General features: G+C 43.2%; 1 protein-coding gene across 10 annotated transcripts in view; it reads left to right on the top strand.

Annotated features, from left to right (window-relative positions):
* The window catches only part of tnk2 (tyrosine kinase non receptor 2), a 152,536-nt gene that overhangs the window by 124,215 nt on the left and 3,749 nt on the right, over positions 1–24,572 (top strand). For 7 of the 10 annotated variants that reach the window (XM_033032081.1, XM_033032088.1, XM_033032080.1 and 4 more), the window contains 2 exons: positions 21,619–21,714; positions 23,972–24,099. The exons of 1 other annotated variant lie outside the window; for it this stretch is intronic. In XM_033032081.1, the coding sequence (XP_032887972.1) occupies positions 21,619–21,714; positions 23,972–24,099 (224 nt within the window). The remainder of the gene's footprint in view (positions 1–21,618; positions 21,715–23,971; positions 24,100–24,572) is intronic. 2 more of the 10 variants (XM_033032085.1, XM_033032084.1) reach the window with 2 other exon arrangements.

A 24,572-nucleotide genomic window follows, 5' to 3' on the forward strand; every position in this document is an offset into this window, starting at 1 on the left:
CCACCTAAACCAAACCCCTCCTTCCTATCTGACTTCACTGAACTCCTCACACTTGCCTCATCCCTCTCCTCACGTCTGCTGCTACTTGGTGACTTAAATATTCACATGGACTCCCCCACCTGCAAGCTCGCATCTGAATTCGCCTTTTTACTGGACAACTTCTCTCTCTCTCAGCACGTCACCTTTCCCACCCATGACAAAGGTCACATCCTTGATCTGGTCTGCTCCATAAATCAACCGGTACTCGACCTCCATCCTTGCCTCTTCCCCCTCTCTGATCATAAGCTTATACGGTTCACCATCCCTTCTCCGACACCTCGCCCCCGCTTCCTCCGAGAAATCACCTTCCGGAATCTAAAATCCATTGATCCCCTCCATCTCTCTGACCTGCTCTCCACCACTCTCCCACTGGACTCAACCCCCATCTCACCTGATGATCTCACAAACCATCTCAACTCCACCTTGTCTACCTCCCTCAACACTCTGGCCCCCCTCAAAACAAGAACCGTAACTTTCAACACATCCTCACCCTGGTACACACCTGCACTTCGTAAACTGAAACAGACTGGTCGCCAACTCGAACGACTAATAAAGAAATCATCTCTCACAGTCCACCTTGAAGCTTACAAACTCCACCTCACTGATTACAAAGATGCCCTCATTGCTGCAAAATCTGCCTACCTCTCCTCCATATTCACCGATCCCTGCCTAAACCACAGAACCCTCTTCTCCACAGTGGGCAACCTCCTCAAGCCTCGAGCCAACACTCTCCCTACCTCTACTCCGGATCTCTGCAACTCATTCCTCCACTTTTTCGCTGATAAAATCAGCACCATCTATCAATCTTTATCCCCTGTACCCGACTCCCCAGCATCTACTCCACCACCTACCACGGCCCCTCCTTTCAACATCTCCACTGACCTCCTTACCCCTCCTCCACACTGCTTCCTCTCCCAGTTTGACCTGGTCACCCCTATTGAAATCTCCAAACTCATCAGCTCTTCCAAACCCACCACCTGCTCCCTCGACCCTCTCCCCACTCCCCTGTTGAAGTCCTGCCTCCCCGTTCTCTGCCCCTACCTCACTAATCTCTTCAACTCCTCATTGTCCCAAGGAATTGTCCCCTCCGCTTTCAAAACTGCTGCCGTTACACCAATCCTAAAGAAACCTGGTCTTGATCCCTCCTCTCTCATTAACTACCGCCCAATCTCAAACCTCCCCTTCCTTTCAAAAATCCTGGAGCGTATCGTTGCGTCGCAACTTCATTCCCACCTCCTTGCGTATAACCTACTTGAACCCCTCCAATCTGGCTTTCGCCCCCTCCATAGCACAGAAACTGCTCTCCTCAAAGTCCTCAACGACCTCCTCACCTCTGCTGACACTGGTTCCCTCAACATCCTCATCCTCCTCGACCTGAGCGCAGCCTTCGATACAGTGAACCATAACATCCTGCTCACCAGACTCAAGGACCTCGGCATTGAAGGCTCTGCACTCAGCTGGCTCCGTTCCTACCTTTCCAACAGATCCCACTTCATCTCTCTCCACAACCACACCTCTGCTACAGCCGCAGTCACTCAAGGCGTTCCCCAAGGCTCCGTACTCGGCCCCCTCCTCTTCATCATCTACATCCTCCCCCTTGGTCAGATACTCCGCCACTTCAATCTGGACTTCCACTGTTACGCTGATGACACCCAGATTTACCTTGGCACCAAATCCCCCCACAACCCCCCCCTCTCCCATATCAACTCCTGTTTGTCAGCTATAAAAACCTGGATGCAACATAATTTCCTCAAACTCAACAGCGATAAGACAGAATTCCTCCTCATAGGCTCCAAAGCCACACTCAGCAAAATCAATAACCCCACTCTCACCATCGACGGCACCACTGTCTCCCCATCTCCCCAGGCCCGCAACCTTGGCGTGATCTTTGATTCCACCCTCTCCCTTGAGCCTCACATCCGCCATGTCATTAAAACCTCCTTCTTTCATCTCCGCAACATCGCCAAACTCAGACCCTCTCTCACTCCGCCTGCTGCTGAAAGACTCATCCATGCCTTCATCTCCTCCCGACTGGACTATTGCAACTCACTTCTCCTTGGCATCAGCTCCACCTACATCAACCGACTCCACTGGTCCAGAACGCAGCCGCCCGACTCATCACCCACACCAAATCCTGGCATCACATCACTCCAGTCCTCAAAAAACTTCACTGGCTTCCCATCTCCCACCGGATCACCTACAAAATCCTGGTCCTCACCTACAAAGCCCTCCACCATCTGGCCCCCACATATCTCATTGACCTCCTCTCCCCCTACCAACCCTCACGGTCCCTCAGATCCACATCAGCCGGTCTCCTCTCCATCCACAAGTCCAACCTCCGCAGTTTTGGGGACAGAGCCTTCTCCAGGGCAGCTCCCAGGCTCTGGAACTCCCTCCCCCAACTGATCCGCAATTCCGTGTCCCTCCCCATCTTCCAGTCCCGCCTCAAGACCCATCTCTTCACCTCTGCCTATCCTTAGCCCCACGTCCCCGTCCCTTTTCATCTGTGCATTAATTGCCTCATGCTGTGTTTTGTATTGAATTCTGTCTTTACTTTGTGTACTAGTCATGTCTCTACTATTTATTTCATTCCCCTTACATGTTTTTCCTATACATGCTCAATTTTTGTAAGGTATCCTTGAGACTCTTGAAAGGCGCCCATAAATAAAATGTATTATTATTATTATTAGTTAACTAAAGTAAAGAAACATTTTCCCCGGTTGTATAAACCATTTGAACAAGGCTTCACACTTTAACCAATCATCAAATAGCAGCACAAACACTCTGCAGCATAATTAACAATATCTTTTTACACCCCCCTCTATAACCAATCCTAACCATACATTTGCAGACCTGGTCAGCTCTTCTGCAAAAACCCTCATACATATTAACAAAGGAAGGATGTCTGGGCCTCACCTTATCCTCAACTTCCATCTCAGGTCCAGACTCTTTGGTGCCTTGACTCCCAGCTTGCAACTTTCACAGAAAGAGGCCAAGCAAGCCTTGCAAATACAGAGATCCTCCGTTTTGCGACCTCTTTAATTTAGCCAATATTAACATTCCTCCATTTTATCATTTATGATAACTCTCATCATTAATGATAACCAAAACACAATAAAGAATACTATAACAGATATTCTAACTAGAAGATGATGATGTGGTTTCCCAGAATTTCATGAAGCTTCCTGAGTTTACATGGGCGTAGCTTCATGATTTCCGTCTGAGGAGTCTTCGCCTCCCGAGTTTTCATGGGCGTAAATCCCTCCATCCATCCTTTTAAGTTCATCTGTTGCTGACTCATCCAGAGTATGAAGTTTCTAAGAGAATCTGGAATAAAGCAAGCTAACAGCTTACAACCCCACTGATACTCATGCAGTGGTGGAGATGCACGCATACATTCTTGCCCTCTACTTTCACTGCTATTGGGGTCGTTTGGAGCACCTGGTAAGGTCCTTCCCAGCGAACCTCCAACCCTTTCCTTACCCAGTTCTTTACAAGGACATAGTCACCAGGCTCCACTTTAGTCGAAGCTGTCAACAAAGGCAACGCACTATATGCTGCTCTTACTCTACAGTGTGATTCTTTCAACGCTCGAGTCAAAGCCTGAATGTAGTCGGTCATTTCTGCAGTCATATGATGGAAATGTATAACTTTCATTGCATTCTGGTTCCAAGGTGTTCTTAAGAGTCTACCATGAACAATTTCAGCTGTGCTCAATCTAGATTTCCCTGCAGGCATGACTCACATCTGAAATAAAGCTATGGGAAGTAATTTAATCCAACCAATTCCAGTCTCCGCCTTCAATTTAGCCAATTTGGGTCTGATTTGCCCTTTCTACAAGTCCAGCAGCCTGCGGTCGATAAGCACAGTGTAATTGCTGCTGGATGCCCAACTGTTCAAAAAACTTTTTATTAATCTGCCCAATAAAGTGTGGACCATTATCTGAACTAAGTCGAATAGGGATGCCGAATCTAGGGTCAATTTCTTTCAGTAACACCTTGACAACAGTAGCCGCTTTATTATCAAGGGTTGGATAGGCTTCGATCCACCGGCTGAATGCATCGACTATGACAATTACATATCTATAACCTTGGCACCGTTCCAATTCAATATAATCCATCTGCAATGTCTCAAACAGACCAATAGGGTCCGTTTGAGACATTGAAAAATTTCCCTCTTCACATCAAGAGCCCTTGTTCTTGAATGGGGGATTGGAAGCGAGTCCGGCCTAACCATGGTCATTGGTCATCGGCAAGCCGCAGATGCTGACAATCTGAAATAAAAATACTCCTTTTCCTGGATTATACTTCTGACAGACTAGGCAACTGCTACTTACTTTTTGAGCTAATGTTTGTAACCTTGGATGCCACCAAGTAGCCAAAAGTGTCTCCTCTGCTCTTGCACAGCAATGAGTTGCATAGTGAATGCACTCTATAACCCATAATCCTAGTGAATCTGTCATACAAGTCTGCCCTGCTGGTGTGGTCCAAAGTCCTGTCATACAATCCAGTGTATACCCAAGTTGCTTCCATCGTACGTTATCCCTTTCAATAGCCTTCTCCTGCAACTGAACAATCTCTTGGATGGTTGGCATCAGCTTCTCCGAGGGGGACCTGTTATTTAATTAAACCTTTAGTCTGCCTCATCATCTTTGGCACTACCATCTTACCTTCCCGGGATATTTCTTTAGCTGCCAAGTCAGCATTACCATTTCCAATATCTATTGGGGTCTGTCCTCTAGTGTGCGCACTACATTTTATAACAGAAATTTGTCAGGGCAGCATCAGGGCCTTCAATAAATCTGTCACCATTGTTTGCTTGATATTTGAGTCCCTGCTGAGGTAAGAAATCTTCTATTTTCCTATAATTGTCTGAAATCATGCACTACTCCAAATGCGTACCGAGAATCTGTGTAAATATTTACTTTCAAATTTTTCCCCATAATACAAGCCCTAATTAAAGCAAATAATTCAGCCTGTTGTGCTGAATAAGGTGACTCAAAGGCAGCTGCTTCTATAATTTCCCCATTCTGATTAACAATTGCATACCCAGACAATTTTTCACCCCACGGTCCAATAGATGCACTTCCATCTACGTACAATGTTATATCAGGGTCCTCTATGGGTGCGTCTCTCAAGTCCTCCCTCACAGATGACTCCTCCTCAATGATAAATAAACAGTCATGGCCTGTTTCTGACTGCTCTTCTGGGGGTGAGACAAGAAAAGACACTGGGTTAATTAATGTACAAAGCCTAAATTGAAGATTCGGATTATTTAATAGGTAAATTTATTCTGGCGAGCCATTGTTAGGTGCTGCGTCTGTAATTGTCCCAACAATGCTTCTACTGAATGTGAGCTATACACTACAATTTCCTGTTGTCGGGTCAAATTTGCAGCAGACTGTAAACTGTTATATATGGCCGTTAGAATTTGGGTATAGAGTGGGTGGTGTCTCTTTGCTACTGGGTCTAATTTAGAAGAGTAATAGGCAACTGGTCTATGCCTATCCCCATGCTTTGGTGTCAGAACTGAGGTTGCACATTCAGATAAAATAGTGCAGTAAAGCTGGAAGGGTCTGTTGTACAATGGTCTTCCCAATGCTGGGGCCTGCATCAGCGATTTCTTCAAGTTCTCAAAGGCCTCTTGTGCTTTCCTAGTTAATTGAAATTCACCCTCTTTGCTTGTATAGGGTGTCAGCTCTTTCGTTTCCAAGGCTATATTAGGGATCCAAGGTCTACAATAATTGACCATACCAAGTCATTGCCTCATTTGTTTTGCTTCGTTAGGAATCGGGAATTAATAAATTGGTTCGAGTCTGCTTTTTTCTAGACTCCTTTCTGTTGCTGAAATGATGACTCCTAAAAATGTTACTCTCTCCTGGGCCATCAGTACTTTTGACTGGGAGACAACATTTCCCAGATTAGCCTATTGATTTAATAATTGTGCAGTATCTTCACGGTTGCTTGGTTCATCTCTGCTGGCCACTAATAAATCATCAACATACTGCACTAAAGTAGATCTTCTTCTAAAATTTAAAGTACTCAATTGTTCTTGTAGACACTTGGAAAACAAAGTAGGCGAATTGATGAATTCCTGAGGCAATCTGGTCCAGGTGTATTGCTGGCCCCTATGTGTGAAAGCAAACAAACATTTGCTGTTCTTATGGAGAGGCAAGGAAAAGAATGCGTGCTGCAGGTCGACTATCGAGAAGATTTTGGCTTCAACTGGTATCAGTGCTAAGATGTGAGCAGGGTTTGGCACTAGCGTATGGAGCGGTTCTACAACTGAGTTAATCGATCTACAACTGAGTTAATCAATCTGTACTGGCCTTTCTTCCCTGGTTTCAGAACGGCGAGGATTGGTGTATTGCAGATTGATTGACATTTTACCAAGATGTTTTGTTCTCGCAGTCCCCAAATTAATTTGTCTGTTAATGGCTTGTGGTTTTAATGGATACTGTTGTATCGAAGGCAGTGTTACCCCTTTCTGGAGAGCTACTTGGATGGGATTGATGTTCACGCATCCTACCTGAGCTGTGTCTTCTGCCCAAACTTGAGGGTCCACATACTCGCATACCTCACTCCCCAGATGCTGACATAGGTGGGTAAAAACTGTCCTTGGGGCCTGGTGAAACTTAAGAACATACTGGTTAGACAAATTTTGCTCTTCGTATTTATTCGGGTCTGCCATGATAATTGCCCTTTTCACCATTGCTCCTAGATCTTTCGCATTCGCCAGATAATTTACTTGTAATGTGAGGAGCGACCCATGCAGTTCCTTTCCATAGTTTCACTGGTACCTCAGCGTCCTCTTTTCCTTCAACTAGTGCCAAAAATCTGATTTCCCAGCCCTTTCCATCATACGGTTTAAAGAAGGCTTCCATCTCTTTATTCTTACCACTCCTGTCGTAAGCCAATGTATTATGGAGTGGAGGCTCTTCATCCAGATCGAAGGACCACCATTGGGGGGGGTCACTATCGAATAACACTGCCTTTCGGGAGCCCAGGGGGTCACTACTATCCCACCATCGCCGCACTCGATCTTTAATTGAAATGCGCAGAGCAATTCTCTGGCCATTAAATTGCAATCCAATCCAGTTGTTATCACAAAGCTATTCTTTATTGCTTTCCCTCTCTACACCACCTCAACTGGCTCAGAGATGGGATACTGGCAGACTTGTCCTTGAAAACCAGACAGGCTCTGGACATCTTATGATTCAGGGAGATTGTAAATTGTCTGGAGTGATGACATAGATGCTCCTGTGTCCACCAAGAAGGTACAGATTTTTCCTTCTACTTGTAATGACAGCACAGGTTCTTCGTAAGATTTGCATCCAGTCACCACTAAATTTGCCACTCATAGACGTGAAAAGGGGTTATTGTGAGAGACGGATATTGGTCTTCTCTGTTCCTGATTTTCCTGCCAGTTCCCTCTCTGCTCACTCTGATCTCATTGATCTCTGAAATCTCTTCGATCCCTCTGATCTTGGAAATCTCTTCGGTGACCCCCTCTTCCATTCCTTCCTCTGGTTGGGCACTCCCTACTCCAGTGACCTGCCCCTCCACAAGTATAGCACTGATCTGGTCCCGTTATTTGGTGTCTTCTACCACTTGGTCCCATTAAGACTGCGCATTGTTGTAATAATGATCTAAATACTCTGGAACTCTAATTTCTCCCATTCCATTCCTTGCTAACATTTGAGGACTCCATGATCCTGAGTCAGAGTTTGGCGCCACCTTTTTAACCACGTACTCTGTTTTTGTTTTTACTGCAGGCTGACCTTCCGCTTTTTGACATCTTTCCAGTGGTATCTTACCGCTCTGGCCATCTGACTGGAACGATTTTCCGACCAGTCCATATTAATAGTTTTAACCAATTCAGCCACATTAGTTGGAAGGCAGTTCAGTAAGATTGCACAGTCCTGATGAGAATTTACCCCATTCCTGAAATTCAGATCCCCTGATTGATCCATGTATAATTCAGAAAATCTTTCCAAGAATTAATCTGCTCCCTCTCCCTTTTTCGGTCTCACATCCAGAATTTTTGATATATCTATAGGCTTCTGAAGAGGATTGGCAAGTGCTCTACCATCAGCGATCACATTAGCCAGTGCTTCATGAGTTTGGTGTCCTAAGGCTGCTAAGAATCTGGTATGTTCTGTCGGAGTAATTATCTGTTGTATCACAGCCCATACATCTCTGTGTGATACACACGCATTGTAGTTCTTAAGTAATCTACAAAGGAAGCAGGTGACTTCTTTCTACCAGGGATCTTGCTTAACACTGCCATCATCTCATTGGGTTTCCATGGGGTATATACTTCTATCGTTCTGGGATTATTTGCACCCACTGCACTAGCCGGATCAAAAGCAGGGCTAGGCATTTCCCTGATTGGAAACTGCGTACGGGATACTTACTCTGCCTTCAGAACTTTTGCCATATCGGTATTTCCCTCGGTGTCTCCAGCTATTGTCTCTCCCTCAGATATATCTTCTTCACTAGGGGGATCACGGTACCTTCTAAAAGACTCTCTGTTCTCTCGCTGCTCGTCTAATTCGCCTAGGTTTAGGCTCACTGAAATACTCTGGTGGTTGTACTATGTCTCTAATAACGTCTCTCTTCTTAAATACTGGAGCTGTCCTTCGTTTTACTCCTGGTCCCGTGAGCTGCTGGACTATCTGCCAATAGTGGAGCGGATGGAGTCAAAGAATCCTGTACTCGTGTTGCTGCTGTTTGTAAAGCAGGCTTTATTGTGGAATCTGCATGTGGTCTTAAAGGTGCTGCAGGCTCTGAATGTCTGTTGTGTGCACAAGCTATACAATGTGTGGATGCAGCCCGGGGAACGTAAGAGGAATATGGTGGAGGCTGTGAACTTAATTTTAACACTTTCCCAATCTTCCAAATATTCGTCTTCCCCCCCCTTCAAAGCCAATGCCAACCATCGGGTCTAAATTTACTGGTGCCAGTTTCCCTTCAGGAGATCTATCTCTCCTGTTCCTTACGCTCTCTAATACATCCACACCCCTCTCCCCAGGTGCCTGGAGGTCGGTTTACTTCATCATCTGCTTCTTGCCAATTCGCCATTCTCACAGCTTCTCTACTAGATTTCTGCACTTCATAATACTTCCTCCATAATCCAATTAACTCCTCCGCTATGTTGCTATTACTACACAGCCAAATAATCTTTTCAATATATTTCACTCCCTTCAATGTTCCAACGCCCCCCTCGGGCCATAAATCGTCTCATAATTTCCTATTCAATGCTCCCGAAAAGTTCCTTAATCTCTCAGCCTTTTGTGGAAACTCACTCACATAATAATTGGAGCGGACTCTCTGGATCCTCTACCATATCTCATTCGATCTGATTTCCCATCTTTACCAACAATGGACACAAACATTCAGCAATTCACACAATCTTCCAACAATTCACATTTCACTCGCAATCTCTAGACTTATCAAACTCGCTCCCGAACAATGGCAAAAAGTTCCGCAGCGCGTCGGCAGACTCGCACTTCTCACAGCACAATCACACAATCAATCCTTTCAATCGGGTGCCCAAATTCCTTTACAGTCTCACACAATTCACAACTCACGCAACTTTCAACCTGTAAACAATTTCAAGTACAATCCTTGGTCGACAAAAGGTTAAGGTGCTTCAGCAGACAATCAAACACACTCTTCAGCAGCAATTCTCCCACACTCAAAACACTTTAATCTAAGCACAGACAAATGAGCTCAAACAAGCAAGCAAAATCGTACTTAGACATGAAATTATACCACATTACTATCATGCAAAAACACATTCCAATGTAAAATACAAGCATTCGTCTAATATCGCATTTGTTAACTGCACAGTTCCAAAAACAAATCACAGTATATTTTTAATCCCTTGTCGTGCTGTTTTCAACCAACGGAACCCCTCCCTTAGATACAGAAGACCTTCGAAGTACTCTTCACTGAGTGGTACTCTTCCTATCAAGCTACTCTTCTTCTGTCAGGTACTCTTTCCTCACATTAAATGCTTAGACCTAGGGGTACAGTACACTAACAAGTACTCTTCCGCTACCTCAGTTTACTCTTTCACTAACAGGTACAAATCAGCGATCTAAAGGTTACGAACCCTTGGTTGAACAGCCACGATTCGGACTCCAATTATAATAGCAGTCTTAATCACAGTATGTCCTTACACAGTCCCGATTCGAACCACTATTACAACAGTGTATCTAACACTCAAATCTTTAAATCAAAGGAAATACACAGTAGATACAATAAGGCAACGGCAAAATTTAAAACACACTCCAAACTGTAACTTGACAAATCTTACATATTAACAATTCCAACAATATATTGTATTATGCACAGGTTAACCAGAAAAATATATATACACTTTACAATATCCAGCTCTCAATATGAGAGTCTGGAATAGAACTAGCCAATCCTTCAATATGAAGCAGTGAATTTGGTAAATTTGGATCAAAAAATGTAACTCTTTACTCTCTTACTCTCTTATCCGATCGACTTTTAGCGAACCCCTCAACTACCCCTTTGGTGCCAGGCCAACTCAATTATACCTGACTGCAACAGCTGTTGACTAACTAGGTGCGGTGTCTCTAACCCACTAGAGAAAAGCCTTGTGAGCCTAACTCCCACCGCACCCTAAGGCAACGACTCCCTTTCCTCTACCCTCAGTGCTTGCTAGACTCTGTTCTTTAGACCTCGTTGGGACCCCAACACAAGCGCGCGAATGATCGATTCGTCCCGATCAGCGAAGAGGGGAAAACCGCACCGTGGCGCCAATTTCTCCCCTCGCAATCTGAAACGACTAAACACCCCGATCGCAAACTTATGTCTGGGGGTATGTGGAGTTCCCAGACGAGCCCCCAATGTAAATATGCTCCTACTCTTACTACCCTAGTCTAGTTCAGTAAAACACCGAGTCAAGCACTGGATCAACTATTCTTTATTCTTCCCAAACACAAACAAACTCCCTATACAATACCTAACCACCGCGGGTCCGATCCTTGTCTCTACTCGGGGAGGGATGGAGAGAGGGGGATGCATGGGTTACTTTAAGTTAGAGAAATCTATTATAACTGGGATCTTGTCTGATTCTAGAATTTTGTTGCAAATGGTGTGGTCAGTTTTTTTTGATAGCGAGTGGAGTGAATCAAGATGTTTGAAGTCCGTCTTCTCTTAAGTTGGCAATTGAAGGAGGAAGTTCTTCACTTCTTCCTAGTGGTTGAAGGTGATGTACATGAGAAGTAACAGGTCGCGTTGTCCTGGCAACATTAGCATGTGCGTGTGTGCAAACAAGAAAAAAAAAACTTTCATTCATTTTCTTTTAAAGATCTACAGTTACTGTTGCTCTCGTCTTTTCTTGGAATTTAATCCCTTGAAACCTGAGTGTTGAGGCTTTTGATCCAATTCCAATGGATATCTTTCCTTTGAGTAAGCAAAATAATTACTTGAGTAGTTTGTTACCAATAACTCCCCCAAGTGATTTGACTAGTTTGTCTACAACCTTCTCCTGCAACAATCTACTTGGTTTGTTGATCGCTTCTTCAAAGTGATTGATGTATCTAGTGAATCTTTCGATTTCATTCCTATTTTAGTACATCCACGGAGTTATAGTATAACCGCCATTCCTTGATTTATAAATGGGGTGTGTTCCTGGGAAACCTGGTATTAAACAAATCCTAGTCATTGAAAGGGTTGTGGGAATACAATGTGACACGCTTTTGGTATCGCAGCATTTTTTTAAATGAATCAAATAAGTGTACCCATGAAGTGAATGACATTAGAACAATAATTCAGAAATCAAAGGCCCATTCAATTTCTATGACAATGTTGCCTCCACTGATGAATTTTATTGTAATGCAGTGCAGAGATTTGAACATCTTGGTTTCACCCACCCAATGCACCCACAACATCCTCTTCCATTCACATTTCAATTCTTTGTACATGTTTTTCATTGACTGAAATTCCATAACAAATGTTCAAATTACTTTATCAAATTTATGATATACTCAACTATGTTTATGTAAATGTATCTATCCAACAACTAGAATTTTCAAATTCCAAATAGTTTTCTTCATGTAACAAACTATTGACCATGGCCCAGTGATGGACCCTTAATTATGATTCATAAGGTTGGAGGCTCATGAGCGTGCAGTCTAGGTTAATGTATTGCTGAAGGAATGTTCTGCTCTCAAAGTTTCCTTCTTTCAAGCCCAGGCCTCATTTGACTGTCCATGTAGATGAAAAGGAGCAAAAGAGTTATTGTCAGTACTTTGGTCAATATTTATTTCTCCAACAACATCATTGGGGTTTTGGAACCTTGCTGTTTCTGCATTGTGACAAATGGCTCCCACTCCAAAATGTCTTCATTAGTTATTAAAGATTTGGACATCCAGAAGTCAAGGTAGAGCTCTGTAAATACAAATTATTTCTGAGATTGTGTAAGATGGTTGAAAATCAACTATCTTTGTGCAGTTACCATTTCCATGACCAATTATAACATTGTGTTAACTACAAAACACGTAATGTGCACTTTGTTAGACTTTTGAAACATTATCCAAATGGTCTGGCAGGATTTACAAAAACTAGTACAGTATGCAAATGCCACAAGTAAAACTAACAGAATGTTATCATGTTTTGTGTGGGGAATTGGCTGCGGAAGAAGGGAGGTCATGTTTCAGTTATATAGGGCATTGGTTAGGCCATATCTGAAGTACTGTGTACAGTATTAGTCGTCTTATTTAAGGAAATATATTTCTGCATTGGAAGCAATTTAGAGCAGGTTTACTAGCTTTATGTTTGGAATGGGCTGCCATCTCAGCAGATATTGGGTATATTGGGGACTTGACTGAAACAAGATCCTGAGCGGTCTTTTAGTTTAGTTTGTTGTCACGTGTATTGTACAATGAAAAGCTTTTGTTACGTGCTAACCAGTCAGCAGAAAGACAATACATGATTACAGTCAAACCATTTACTGTAACCTATAGATAGATACATGATAAGGGAATAACATTTAGTACAAGGTAAAGCCAGCAAAGTCCGATCAAGTATTGTCTGAGCATCACCAAAGCGGTAGATAGTGGTTCAGCACTGCTCTCTGGTTGTGGTAGAATGATTCAGTTGCCTGATAACAGCTGGGAAGAAGCTTGATGGGGTGGATGTGGAAAAGACATTTCCTCATGTGGGCAAATCTGAAATTAGTTTGAATGTGATGCTGTGGTGGTTTTGATAAGGAGGAGCCACCTTGAGACAGAGTATGGTAAATGACCGACTTCTGCACTTTTCTAAGATTTAGTGTTCTTTATGTCAAGCAAATGGTAAGCATATTTAGAGACTTATTTCTGTGGTTACTCTTTCAGCAATTGGAAATTCTTCCAGCATAAGATCACATTTCTGAGAACCTTGGAAAAACATTAGCGCATTGAAGAAAATAAATTGGTGTTCCATAAGTTTTGTTAGAGTTTAATCGATTGGATTTGCAAGTCAGTGTTGTAATTTGACATTTTTACTGTTATTATATACAGTATTATTGAATAATATATTGCACTCCATTGCGTGTTATGTTGTTTTATGATAAAGGATAAACATAGGAACTGTTCAATGGCAGCTTTTTTGTTTGTGAGAAGGTGATCCAGAATGAATATATTTCCGAAGGTATGAGAGCTGAAACTGTTGGCATCCATAACCAACTGTGCTGGTAATTTGAAATTAAAAGCAACTTTTTTACACAGAAGGTGGTAGGTGTCTGGAACGAGCTGCCAGAGGTGGTAGTTGGCGCAGGAACTGTCACAACATTTAAGAAACATTTGGACAGGTACATTGGCCAGATATGGGACCAAATATAGGCAGGTGGGACGAGAGTAGTTGGGGAATGTTGGTCGGCATGGGCAAGTTGAGGTGAGGGGCCTATTTTCATACCGTATGAATCTATGACTAACCAAAAAGGCTGGAAATATTTAGATCAGGCAGCATCTGTGGACAAGAAGCAGAATTTGTTATCCAGGTTTAATACTAATTCTGCAGTACAACCTTAGACAGATTGGGACAACGTCAATGCCAGCAAGTTAAAACCAGCGCACAGCAAATTTACTATCCATCCCGGTGCTGATACGAACTGTTGTGCTGATGTGATCAGTTTCCTATAAACCTATGCTTGCATTCAATGTTTTTTTTATACAATCAATAATAGCAATTCCACGCAAGGCCTTTGAGGAAAGAATACTTGCCTGTGACATTGTCTCTCTTCTTTTCCTCTCTTGTCAATCGCTGTAACTCCCATGTAATTTTTTCTCCTGGTGCACGGTACGTCCGAGGCCATCATGGGTCAAGGACGACTTGCATCTATTTTATTTGTGTAGGTTTTGTGCAGGCTGATGATGTAAAAATAGAACCTGCAAACTGTCAGACGGGGCAAGACTCAACCTTATTTGACTGCTCTGCACTGAAAGTGGATTTGGTGTGTGCCCATCTGTTAAGATCGTGGATTGCAGGAAATTATTTAACATACATGGGATGAAATCAGATTTCGGAGAGCAGACACATTTGAGATGGATAGTCAACATTTTAGATACACTGGAATGCTTTTGGAGCTCCATAATTGCCACACGTTGTGTTTGTCATTGCTCCCTGTTTTTTTAAATCTTTACCGTCACATAGTGATGATCATATTTGTCAGGCTATTGATGGGAAAAATCCACACAGGTCCAGAGCAAATCTGGGGCCATTGGCTTAACGTGACCGAGTATGATGCTCTCCTTGTGGCAGACAGCTGGGAGAGAATAAAAGAGATCCCTCTCTTTTGTTAATTATGGCAATTAAATTTGTTCCTTTTCTGGAAGATGGTCACAATAACAGCATCTCTGATCGCTCTTAGCAGGTTGTCTTCTTCCGAGGTGTGGGAAATTAGATTGTGAATTTGTTTCTGAAGTTCCTGTCCACCTTGTTTTCGAATTTAATGACGACACTGCTCTCAGCCTGGTTGATATTCAGCCTGTTTTATTTCTAGTTGAGTAGGAAGGAACTGCAGATGCTGGTTTAAATTGAAGGCAGATGCAAAATGCTAGAGTAATTCAGAAGGACAGGCAGCATCTCTGGAGAGAAGGAATGGATGACGTTTCGGGTCAAGACCATTATTTCTTGTTGAACTGAAATTGCAGTTGGAGAAGTTAATTTCCTGTGGTTTAATGTCAAAGATAGTCATGTCAATGACCAAGTCAAGGTTGAGGAGTTTGTCAAATTGCTTTTGTAGCAGTAAGGCTGGCTTGATAAGCTCTCTGATCTTGGTTCTGAGCAGGTGGTGAAAACTGTTGGACAGGTCACGGCCTAATCTGCTGTTATTTCCATCAGCATGGTCCCAAAACAAAGGTGGCCGCATGAACAATTCTGCAAGAAAATCAACATTGAGAGACTTTCGAAAACTGCAAAGGAAGCTTCTCTCAAAGAGTTCCCCTCATATAAGCTTTTGACACTCATCCAATCATCATATTAACACTGAAGAATTTAGACATATCAGGTTTATTAACATTGCTTGATCTCCTGTATTTCTACATACGATCTGTTCTTCAGGTTTCAAATTTTCTATTGGATCTCAGCCTTTGAATTCCTGTAAAGCTGTTTATTTTTCTTTGAGGCCCATTGAAATTTCAAATCTACGAACACCTTGAGCTTGTAGTTAATTAGCCCGTAGATCATTAAACCTGTGGTGGTGTTTTTCAGTAGAAACATCAACTTTCTTTGTGAATGGTATTTACAGCTGCACTCCAGAAGGTACACTCCAGAAACGCTGGGCTTTGTGTGGTTCCTAATAGATGGAAGCATCTGCTGGTCTGCGAGGCATTGTCTGAGAAACAATTTTTTTTTGCAGGTTCTGAGAGAGCTGTAGAATTGTTTATGTGGCCATCATTGTTTTGTGACTAGGCTGTTGGAACTAACAGCAGATTGGACAGTGATCATTCCAACCATTGTCACAACTCATTGTGACACAAGTGTTGTTGACATCCTTATACTGTAGATGTGTGAATGCTTTTGTTCTCATGGGCATTGGAGAGGGGGGTTGTGGTGTTTGTTTAGTTTAGAAATACAGCGCGGAAACAGGCCCTTTGGTCCACCAAGTCCGATCCCCGCACAGTAACACCATCCTACTCTAGAGACAATTTTTACATTTATACCAAGCCAATGAACCTACAAACCTGTATGTCTTTGGAGTGTGGGGGGAAACCGAAGATCTCGGAGAAAATCCATGCAGGTCACGGGGAGATTGTACAAACACCCAGGCACGTGCCATGAGTAATTACTCAGGGTAGGCAGTCAGTCGGCTTTAAAAAAAAAATCTTAATCTAAACTTAAGCGCAGATTGTTCTCTCCGTAAAAATAAAAAATAAAAATAAGTAATAATTCAATTTGCCCAAGGCTTCCAAATCTCCTTCATTCTGAATTACTGAATGGGTGGGGGATGGAGGATGACGGCAGGTGGAAAGATGGAAGGAAAAACGGGAGCACACCGGGACAAGTTGAATCAGTTGTCACCTTATTGAATTACAATACTTGTTCAAGGGACCAATTGCGGGAGAGTTCCTTTCACAGCGTGTGGGGAGTCTAGCCGGGGTTAAAGTTGCGGGGAGGGCAGGAGTGTTGAGAAGGAGGGGGTCGGGAATTATGCCAGTAACTCACTCACCACTGCCGCGGCGCTCCGGGCGCGGAGCCACCGCATTGTGGCCGGGGAGGGAAACAGCTCGGGTGGCTGTGAGTGGCCACCGGGACTTCAGCGCTTTCTGCCGGCACGCTTACCTCTGGCAGTTCTCTCCGTCTGAACATCTCTCACCTGCCGCTCGCCGGATTCGCTCATGTCAGCCGCTTTCCGCAAATCCCTAAATTCCGACAGCCAAGTAACCTCAATTGGTCCCTTGATCGCGCTGTCGGGATTTAAGGATTTGCGGGAAGCGGCTGACATGAGTGAGGCCGGCGAACGGCAGGAGAGAGGTTTTCAGACGGAGAGCACTGCCAGAGGTGTGCGGGGGCTGGCAGAGGGTGCTGTCCAGTCCCGGCAGCCGCTCACAGCCACCCGAGCTAATTAACTCCCCAGCCACAATGCGGTGGCTCCGTGCCTGGAGCGTCGCAAGTGGGTTACTGGCATGATCCTCAATCCCCTCCTTCACACAACGCTCCTGCCCTCCCTGCAACTTTACCCTGGGCCAGACTCCCCAAACGCTGTGAAAGGAGCTCTCCCCCCCCCCCCCCCCCACCCATGGAAATATGGTATTTAAAAACATATAGCACCAAGTGATTTACCTACCACATCATTGGTACACAAATTCCATTCTTCTCTCTTTGTTTTCTAAGATACTCTTAAGATAATGACAATCCATATTTGAAAAACGCGCCAAGAAACTTGCGCTGTGCATGCAGTATTGCAAAGGCAGAATTTCAGCTGCCTTCAGCTCCCCTTGAAATTGACGACTTGAAGCAGCGCTGACGGCACGACAGCTGCACAGACTTTCGTGTGTTGCAAGTTCTGCGCATGAATGGCACGGAGGATTATGCCTACCTAAGAGATCGATCTCTTAGATAGGCATAATTCTCCCATTGCCTTCACTATTTATATTTAATAATTACCATTTTATAAATTTAGTCAGTGCCTACCTTACCTACCCTGATGGCATGTGCCTGCAAACACCGTACAGAGAGTACCCGTAGTCAGGATTGAACCTGGGTCTCTGATGCCTTAAGAGCTGTGAGGCGGCAACTCTACTGCTGCGCCACCGTGTGGTGCATATACGTATTTACATTTCTGCCTGGGTATTAATGTCTTTACAATGAAACATTGTGTCCCTTCATCTTGAACCTCTTTGCCATCCGACCAGGATATTGCTTTTCAAATCAGTGTGCTAATTAGTGTGCAACTGCCATTTCACACTAAATTAGGTCATGCACAGGCATCAACTCAAGTTGTATCACTTTCCTGGAGTGAGAGTATATCTGACACCATCTCTGTGTTCAGTCTGCTACCGTCAACTCGAGCTTCTGGTTATGTATCATTTCAGAATCCCTTCCCATCCCCATACAGACCTGCCCAACCTTGGCATCCTCCATTGCAATGGATAGGCCAAACGCCAATGGGAAGAACAACATCTTGTCTTGCACTTGGATAACTAACAGCCCAATTATATACATATTGAATGTTCAAATTTCAGGTAACTTACAACCCCAGTGCTCTCCTCCCACATACTCACCTGTGTCCTAGTTTTCTTCTTCATTTGTTCACCCCCTCCCCCCATGTGGTTCCATCTGCCCACAATCCTTTCCCATCTGGATCCACCTATTACCCACCCGTGTCTATCCCACCCCCTTTATACTGCGACAATACTGGAAACCGGTCCTGTTCTCTCCCAGTCCTGATGCAGGGTTTCAATGATAAATGTCGACAGAGTCAAGAGTGTTTTATTGTCACGTCCCAGATAGAACAATGGAATTCTTACTTGCTGCAGCACTGCAGAATATGTAAAGAAGTCATAGTCATACAGTGTTGAAACAGGCCCTTCAGCCCATCTTGCCTACACCGACCAACGTGCCCCATCAACACTAGTCCCACTTGCCTGTGTTTGGCCCATATCCTTCCCGAGTCATACAGTGTGCAACCAGGCCGTTCGGCCCAACTTACCCACGCCGACCAACATGTCCCATCCCATCTACACTAGTCCCACACTAAGCCTGTCCTTTTATTGTACCTGTCTAATTGCTTCTTAAATGTTCCGATAGTCCCTGCCTCAACTTACCTCCTCTGGCAGCTCGTTCCATACACCCACCATCCTTTGCATGTATAAGTTACCCCTCAGAATCCTATGAGATCTTTCACTCTTCACCTTAAAACTATGCCCTGGTTTTCGATTCCCCTACTCTGGGCAAGAAACTCTGTGTCATGATTTGATAATCCCTCCTCATCCTCCTACCCTCCAAGGAATAGAGTCCCAGCCTACTCAACCCCTCCCTGTAGCTCAGACCCTCGAGTCCGGGCAACATTCTTGTAAATCTTCTCTGCACCCTTTCTAACTTAACAGCATCTTTCCTGTAACGTGGTGCCCAGAACTGAACACCAGACTCTAAATGTGGCCTCACCAACATCTTATAATACTGCAACATGGCATCCCAACCTCTTTACTCAATACTTTGACCAATGAAGACCAAAAACCTCTTTGACCACCCTATCTACCTGTGACCCAACCTTCAAGGAACTATGTACCTGCACTCCTTGATTCCTCTGCTCCACAAAGCCAGAGCCCTACCGTGTAGATCCTGTCCAGGTTAGACTTTCTAAAATGCAACACCTCACAATTCTCAATATTAAATTCCATCAACCATTCCTCAGCCCGCTTGCCGAACCGATCAAGATCCTGCTGCAATTTTCGACAACCATCTTCACTGTCTGCAGTACCACCCACTTTTGAATCATCTGCAAACTTGCTAATCTTGCCATGTACATTCTCATTAAAATCATCCATATAAATGACAAACAGTAACGGACCCAGCAACAAACCTTGAGGCGCTCCATTAGTCACATGGAGTCCGAGAAGCAACCTTCCACCCTCACCCTCTGCTTCCTCCCACATAGCCAATTTTCTATCTAATCAGCTATCTCTCCTTGGATCCCATGCGATCTAACCTTCCAGCGCAGTCTACCATGCGGAATCTTGTTGAATGCTTTGCTTAAATCCATATTTACATAATCTACGGTAGACAAAAATGCTGGAGAAACTCAGCGGGCGAGGCAGCATCTATGGAGCGAAGGAAATAGGCAACGTTTCGGGTCGAAACCCTTCTTCAGACCTTACATTATCTACAGCTCTTTTTGGTCACAACCTATTTGGTCACATCTTCAAAAAAACTCAATCAGATTCATGAGACACGAACTCCCACGTTCAAATGATGATTGCCCAGCTGAGTTCTTCTCGCATTCTGTTTTTGTTCTTACCTCATAACGAAGGATGCTCCAGGATTCTACAAACGGACAACTTGATGCCTGCCTCAGGCTATATTGAATGGGCTGCTGCAAATTTACCACGGATTTAAGAGAAGAGTCATAGGGGACCACTGACAAACCCAGCAAATGATGTCAAATTAAGCTAACTTGCAATCGCGCTAATTCATAAATGCTCACTGGCCCTGTAATTCTATCCTGCCCAAGTCATTTACTGTTAATTATGTAGATGAAGCAATTTACAATTTTCAGATAATTAATTTTAAGACTACTGTAAGTCTAATTGAATTTTCTTTCCAGAACAATTCCTTTGCATTTTACCAAATCCACATACTTAGGCTGGATTGATATTTCTATTTTAAGTAATTGGTGTGTAAATGAATATATAGTAATACAGCTTGGTCTGTCTGCCCACATGGTCTTTTGTTGGAGGAGAAAACAAATACATATAATTGGCTTAGTCAGTGTCTCAATGAAAATCTTTGCACATGAGAAATTCGTAATAGCCCTGATTTGTGTTTAGGGTGATCTGAAGTTGAGATGTATCGTAAATGACTTATGCATAAAGCAGTCTGTCTTTGGCCACGAGATGGAGTGGTTATTTGGTGCTCTCTAGTGGATGAAATTTAGCATGCAGTATTACACCATGTCAAGTATGAGCTACTTTAATAGAAGAAACTGTCCATCATACTATTTACTCAGCCCGCCGCCACCTTCACCAATTAATTTTGCAAATTTGAGCACAGTATCTAATTCTCCAGCTATACTGTGTAGGAAGGAACTGCAGATGCTGGTTTAAACCGAAGATAGACACATAAAGCTGGAATAACTCAGCGGGTCAGACAGCATCTCTGAAGAAAAGGAATAGGTGACCCTTTTTCGGAAGAAGGGCTTTTTGTGTCTATCCCCAGCTATATTCCCAGTTTTTATGATGAATACCTGGAACTACAATGTATGTTTTAAAAGTATAGGCCATTTCTGATAGAGATTGTTGAAACTTCTTTAGAAACTCTAATTATTCACATAATAGTGGGGGTTGTATTTGTATAAATTAAAAAGTAGTGCACAGCTGGTTAATTTTAATTCATGCTTTCCATAATTTGCACTCGAGTAGTTGTATGTGCATCTGAGATTAAAGTAAACCCACCTGGAATGTAATATGCAATTTGCAGGTTTTTAGAACATAGATAATGTAATTGTGCCCCGTTTACTGTGCACTAGGTTTTGTTGAGGGGGCATGATTTCCATTATTAACCCTTCTAATGTTATTCACACTACATGTAGAGATTTTTAATAAACCATTGGGAGATGTATATATTGATTAACCATTAAATGTTTATGGAAGAGTATATTAAATGCAACACAATTGAGAGGGCTAACATTAATTTTGGGAAAGGTGGGACAGTTTTCAATATTATGACCAATTTAAAAAATGCCTACACTATCTCCTCTTACAGCATTGATGCTGTAAAATGAACACTTTCTGTTGGACTGTTTCACAAGAAGCCGTGCTTTTCAGGGAGAACATCACACAATACACCAGAGATGTGGAGTGGTAATAAATCAGACGTTTAGAAATGTTTCTATGTTCAGGTTCAGGAGAATGTTCATGGCGTTACGATGGAAGAATGTCAGACTGCGCTTCAGAACCACGCCTGGAACCTTCAAAAAGCCATACAGTACCTCAAGGTAACCGTGAGCTCACAATCATCCTTTACCTCAGTCTCACCAATCATAACTGATAGCAGTGCTGTGAAGGCACCAAGGGAAGACAGTTCTGGCTTCAACCATTAGAAAGTGCTGCACTGAAATCTCATCACTTGATGGCTTTGGACAGAAAGGGCAGCCTTGGGTAATGCATGTATCCTTCCATCTTTGAGACGGTCTCTTTGGTTAAGAAGTTATTGAGCACCTTCCTGCTTATCAGACCTTGAACTTGTACTGATATGTAATCAATAACTTACTGGGATACCAACTAGATGTTCACACATTGAACCTCAAGTGGAATGTTGTTACTTCTTAATCCAGTTAGTCATGGTTTGGTTGATGTAAAAATGAATCAGTTTCCAACGGATTACTTTCTTAACAAGGGGATTAATTTGATACTTTTGGAAAATTGTAAATACAATTCAACAGTGTTGTTAATGAGGAATATTGTAAGTCAACAACTAGCTTCCAATGCCGTTTGTGTTTCTGGTTGCTCAATAATCTAGACTATGCGTGCATTTATTTTGTGGATGTTGCTACTGGATTTGATCTAAGGGCTCGTAAAGATATTTTCTTCAAACACTTGCAGTGTTGGGATTATAACTAATGGACCTTCCTCATTAGAGATACTCTGGAGAAGAGGAACTGAATTTACTGCAGAATGTTAACTCCCTTTAAATCCAGCTTAGTCTGTGCATTCAGCTGCCTTTGCGTTGACACGTATAGATTTGTACAAAAATTGAGTGTTGTGTGTGCTTTATGTAATCTGCCGATCATGGTTTAAGAGTTATTAAAGTGGCTGCAATATTTTCAATCTGCAATGTATGAATAGTAACTTGTTCATGGCAAAAATTAATGAGATAGGAGCAGAATTAGGCCATTCGACCCATCAAGTCTGCTCCACCATTTAATCATGGCCGATCCATCGCAACCCCATTCTCCTGCCTTCTTCCCATAACCTCTGACATATGTACCAATCAAGAATCTGTTCATCTCTGCCTTAAAAATGTCCAATGACTTGGCCTCCACAGCCTTCTGTGGTGGCTTACGTGAAGAGCAGAGATAAGGACACCTGACCTAGCATATGCAACCAAACATATTTTTCAAGTACTTCTTTAAAAATTATAAGCATCCTCGTGCTTAGAAACCATTGTCAAGTTATTCAGCAAAGGATTTTCATGATGCTTCAAGTGTAAATCTTTTATTTAACTTGTTCTGCCAAAAATGTGCTGCGTTGTGTTAACTATGGTTTTAAAAATGTATTTGACCTTACTGCATTGTATTAACATTTGCTATTACAAATACTTCATTGTTATTGGCAACCATGCAGTTATAAATCATTTTCAATGTGCCATGTTGTAATATATGAGAAAATGGTGCTCTTGAGAGTCCTGTGCTGGGATCCTACTGAACACAATGTACGAGGGATAGGGGCCAAATGCGGGCAAATGGGACTCATTCAGAAAGGGCATCTTGGTTGGCATGGGCGAGTTAGGCTGAAGGCCCGTTTCCATGCTGTATGACTCTAAGTTATGCTTGGATTGCATGAGTAAATCAGTGTGAATATCAAGATTCTCAGCCTAGCTTCTGTGGCCTCTCCTTTATGCTGCATTTCTACCTTCCCCTAGCTAACAATGATCTATTCTACATTTTCCTTGAGCTTCGTCCCCTTTGATGTCATATTCGCGCCTAACCCTTCCATATCTCTTTGTCCCCCTCTCCCACGACTCTCAGTCTGAAGAAGGGTCTCGACCCGAAACATCACCCATTCCTTCTATCCAGAAATGCTGTCTGTCCCGCATTTTGTGTCTGTCTCATCTATTTATACAGGTAATCTTGTTTTATACAAAGAGCTGTTAAAGCCTGACATATCTTTGATAACAGATAACTGCGAAGATGCAGTGTAATTAAAGCTGCCATTCAAGTATTGGATGATTCAGTCCCTATTGAAAAGATTGAGTAATTCTTTCCAACTGTTCAGCTCTGGACTCGTGTTCACATCATGAACTGCTTTCTCTCTCATTTGGCTGTTAGTGTTTAGTTGATTCTAGCCATAGCATTGCCACAGTGACAGACCTGTGAGTGCACGTCGTAGATTTTGCCTTGTGCGTGCATTGAAAGAAAATTACAGCATGTTGCGCATGGTCATGTTCACCTGTGGCTCTGAGCCCACAGGATACAAAGTAATCTGTGACCACACAAGGTCTAACTGCTCCATCTCGCATTATTCCCTTGCTAGGTTGAGCAGCTATTCTGCCTCGGGTTGAAGACAAGAAGTGAATGTCAGAAGATTCTAGAAAAGTTTGACTGGAATCTGGAATTAGCCAGTTGCCACCTGCTAGACACTTACAGTGCAGCTCGACATAGGTATGTGATCCATTGCATTCCTGGCCATCTCTTGGTGTGGTTATTGAAATGAAGAGATAAGAAATAAGACTTTAACCTGCATTTAGGTGGGAAAAGTAAGCTGTATTAACCATATAACAATTACAGCACGGAAACAGGCCATCTCGGCCCTACAAGTCCGTGCCGAACAACTTTTTTCCCTTAGTCCCACCTGCCTGCACTCATACCATAACCCATATAACCATATAACAACAATTCTCATATTATCCCCACTTTGTTCCAGATCCTTTGCCGTCCTCGTGCAGTCATTTCAAAGATATTTCAACTCTGTATGTTCAACACGTTCTTCATTGCAAAACACAAACACTGATTTAAACACACAATGCTGGAGTAACTCAGCAGGTCAGGCAGCATCCCTGGAGAACATGGATCAGTGACGTTTCGGGTTGGGACCCTTCTTGGGCAGCATCTCTGGAGAACATGACTGGCGACAA

This window comes from Amblyraja radiata, chromosome 13 (genome assembly GCF_010909765.2).
Source record: "Amblyraja radiata isolate CabotCenter1 chromosome 13, sAmbRad1.1.pri, whole genome shotgun sequence".
NCBI lineage: Eukaryota > Metazoa > Chordata > Chondrichthyes > Rajiformes > Rajidae > Amblyraja > Amblyraja radiata.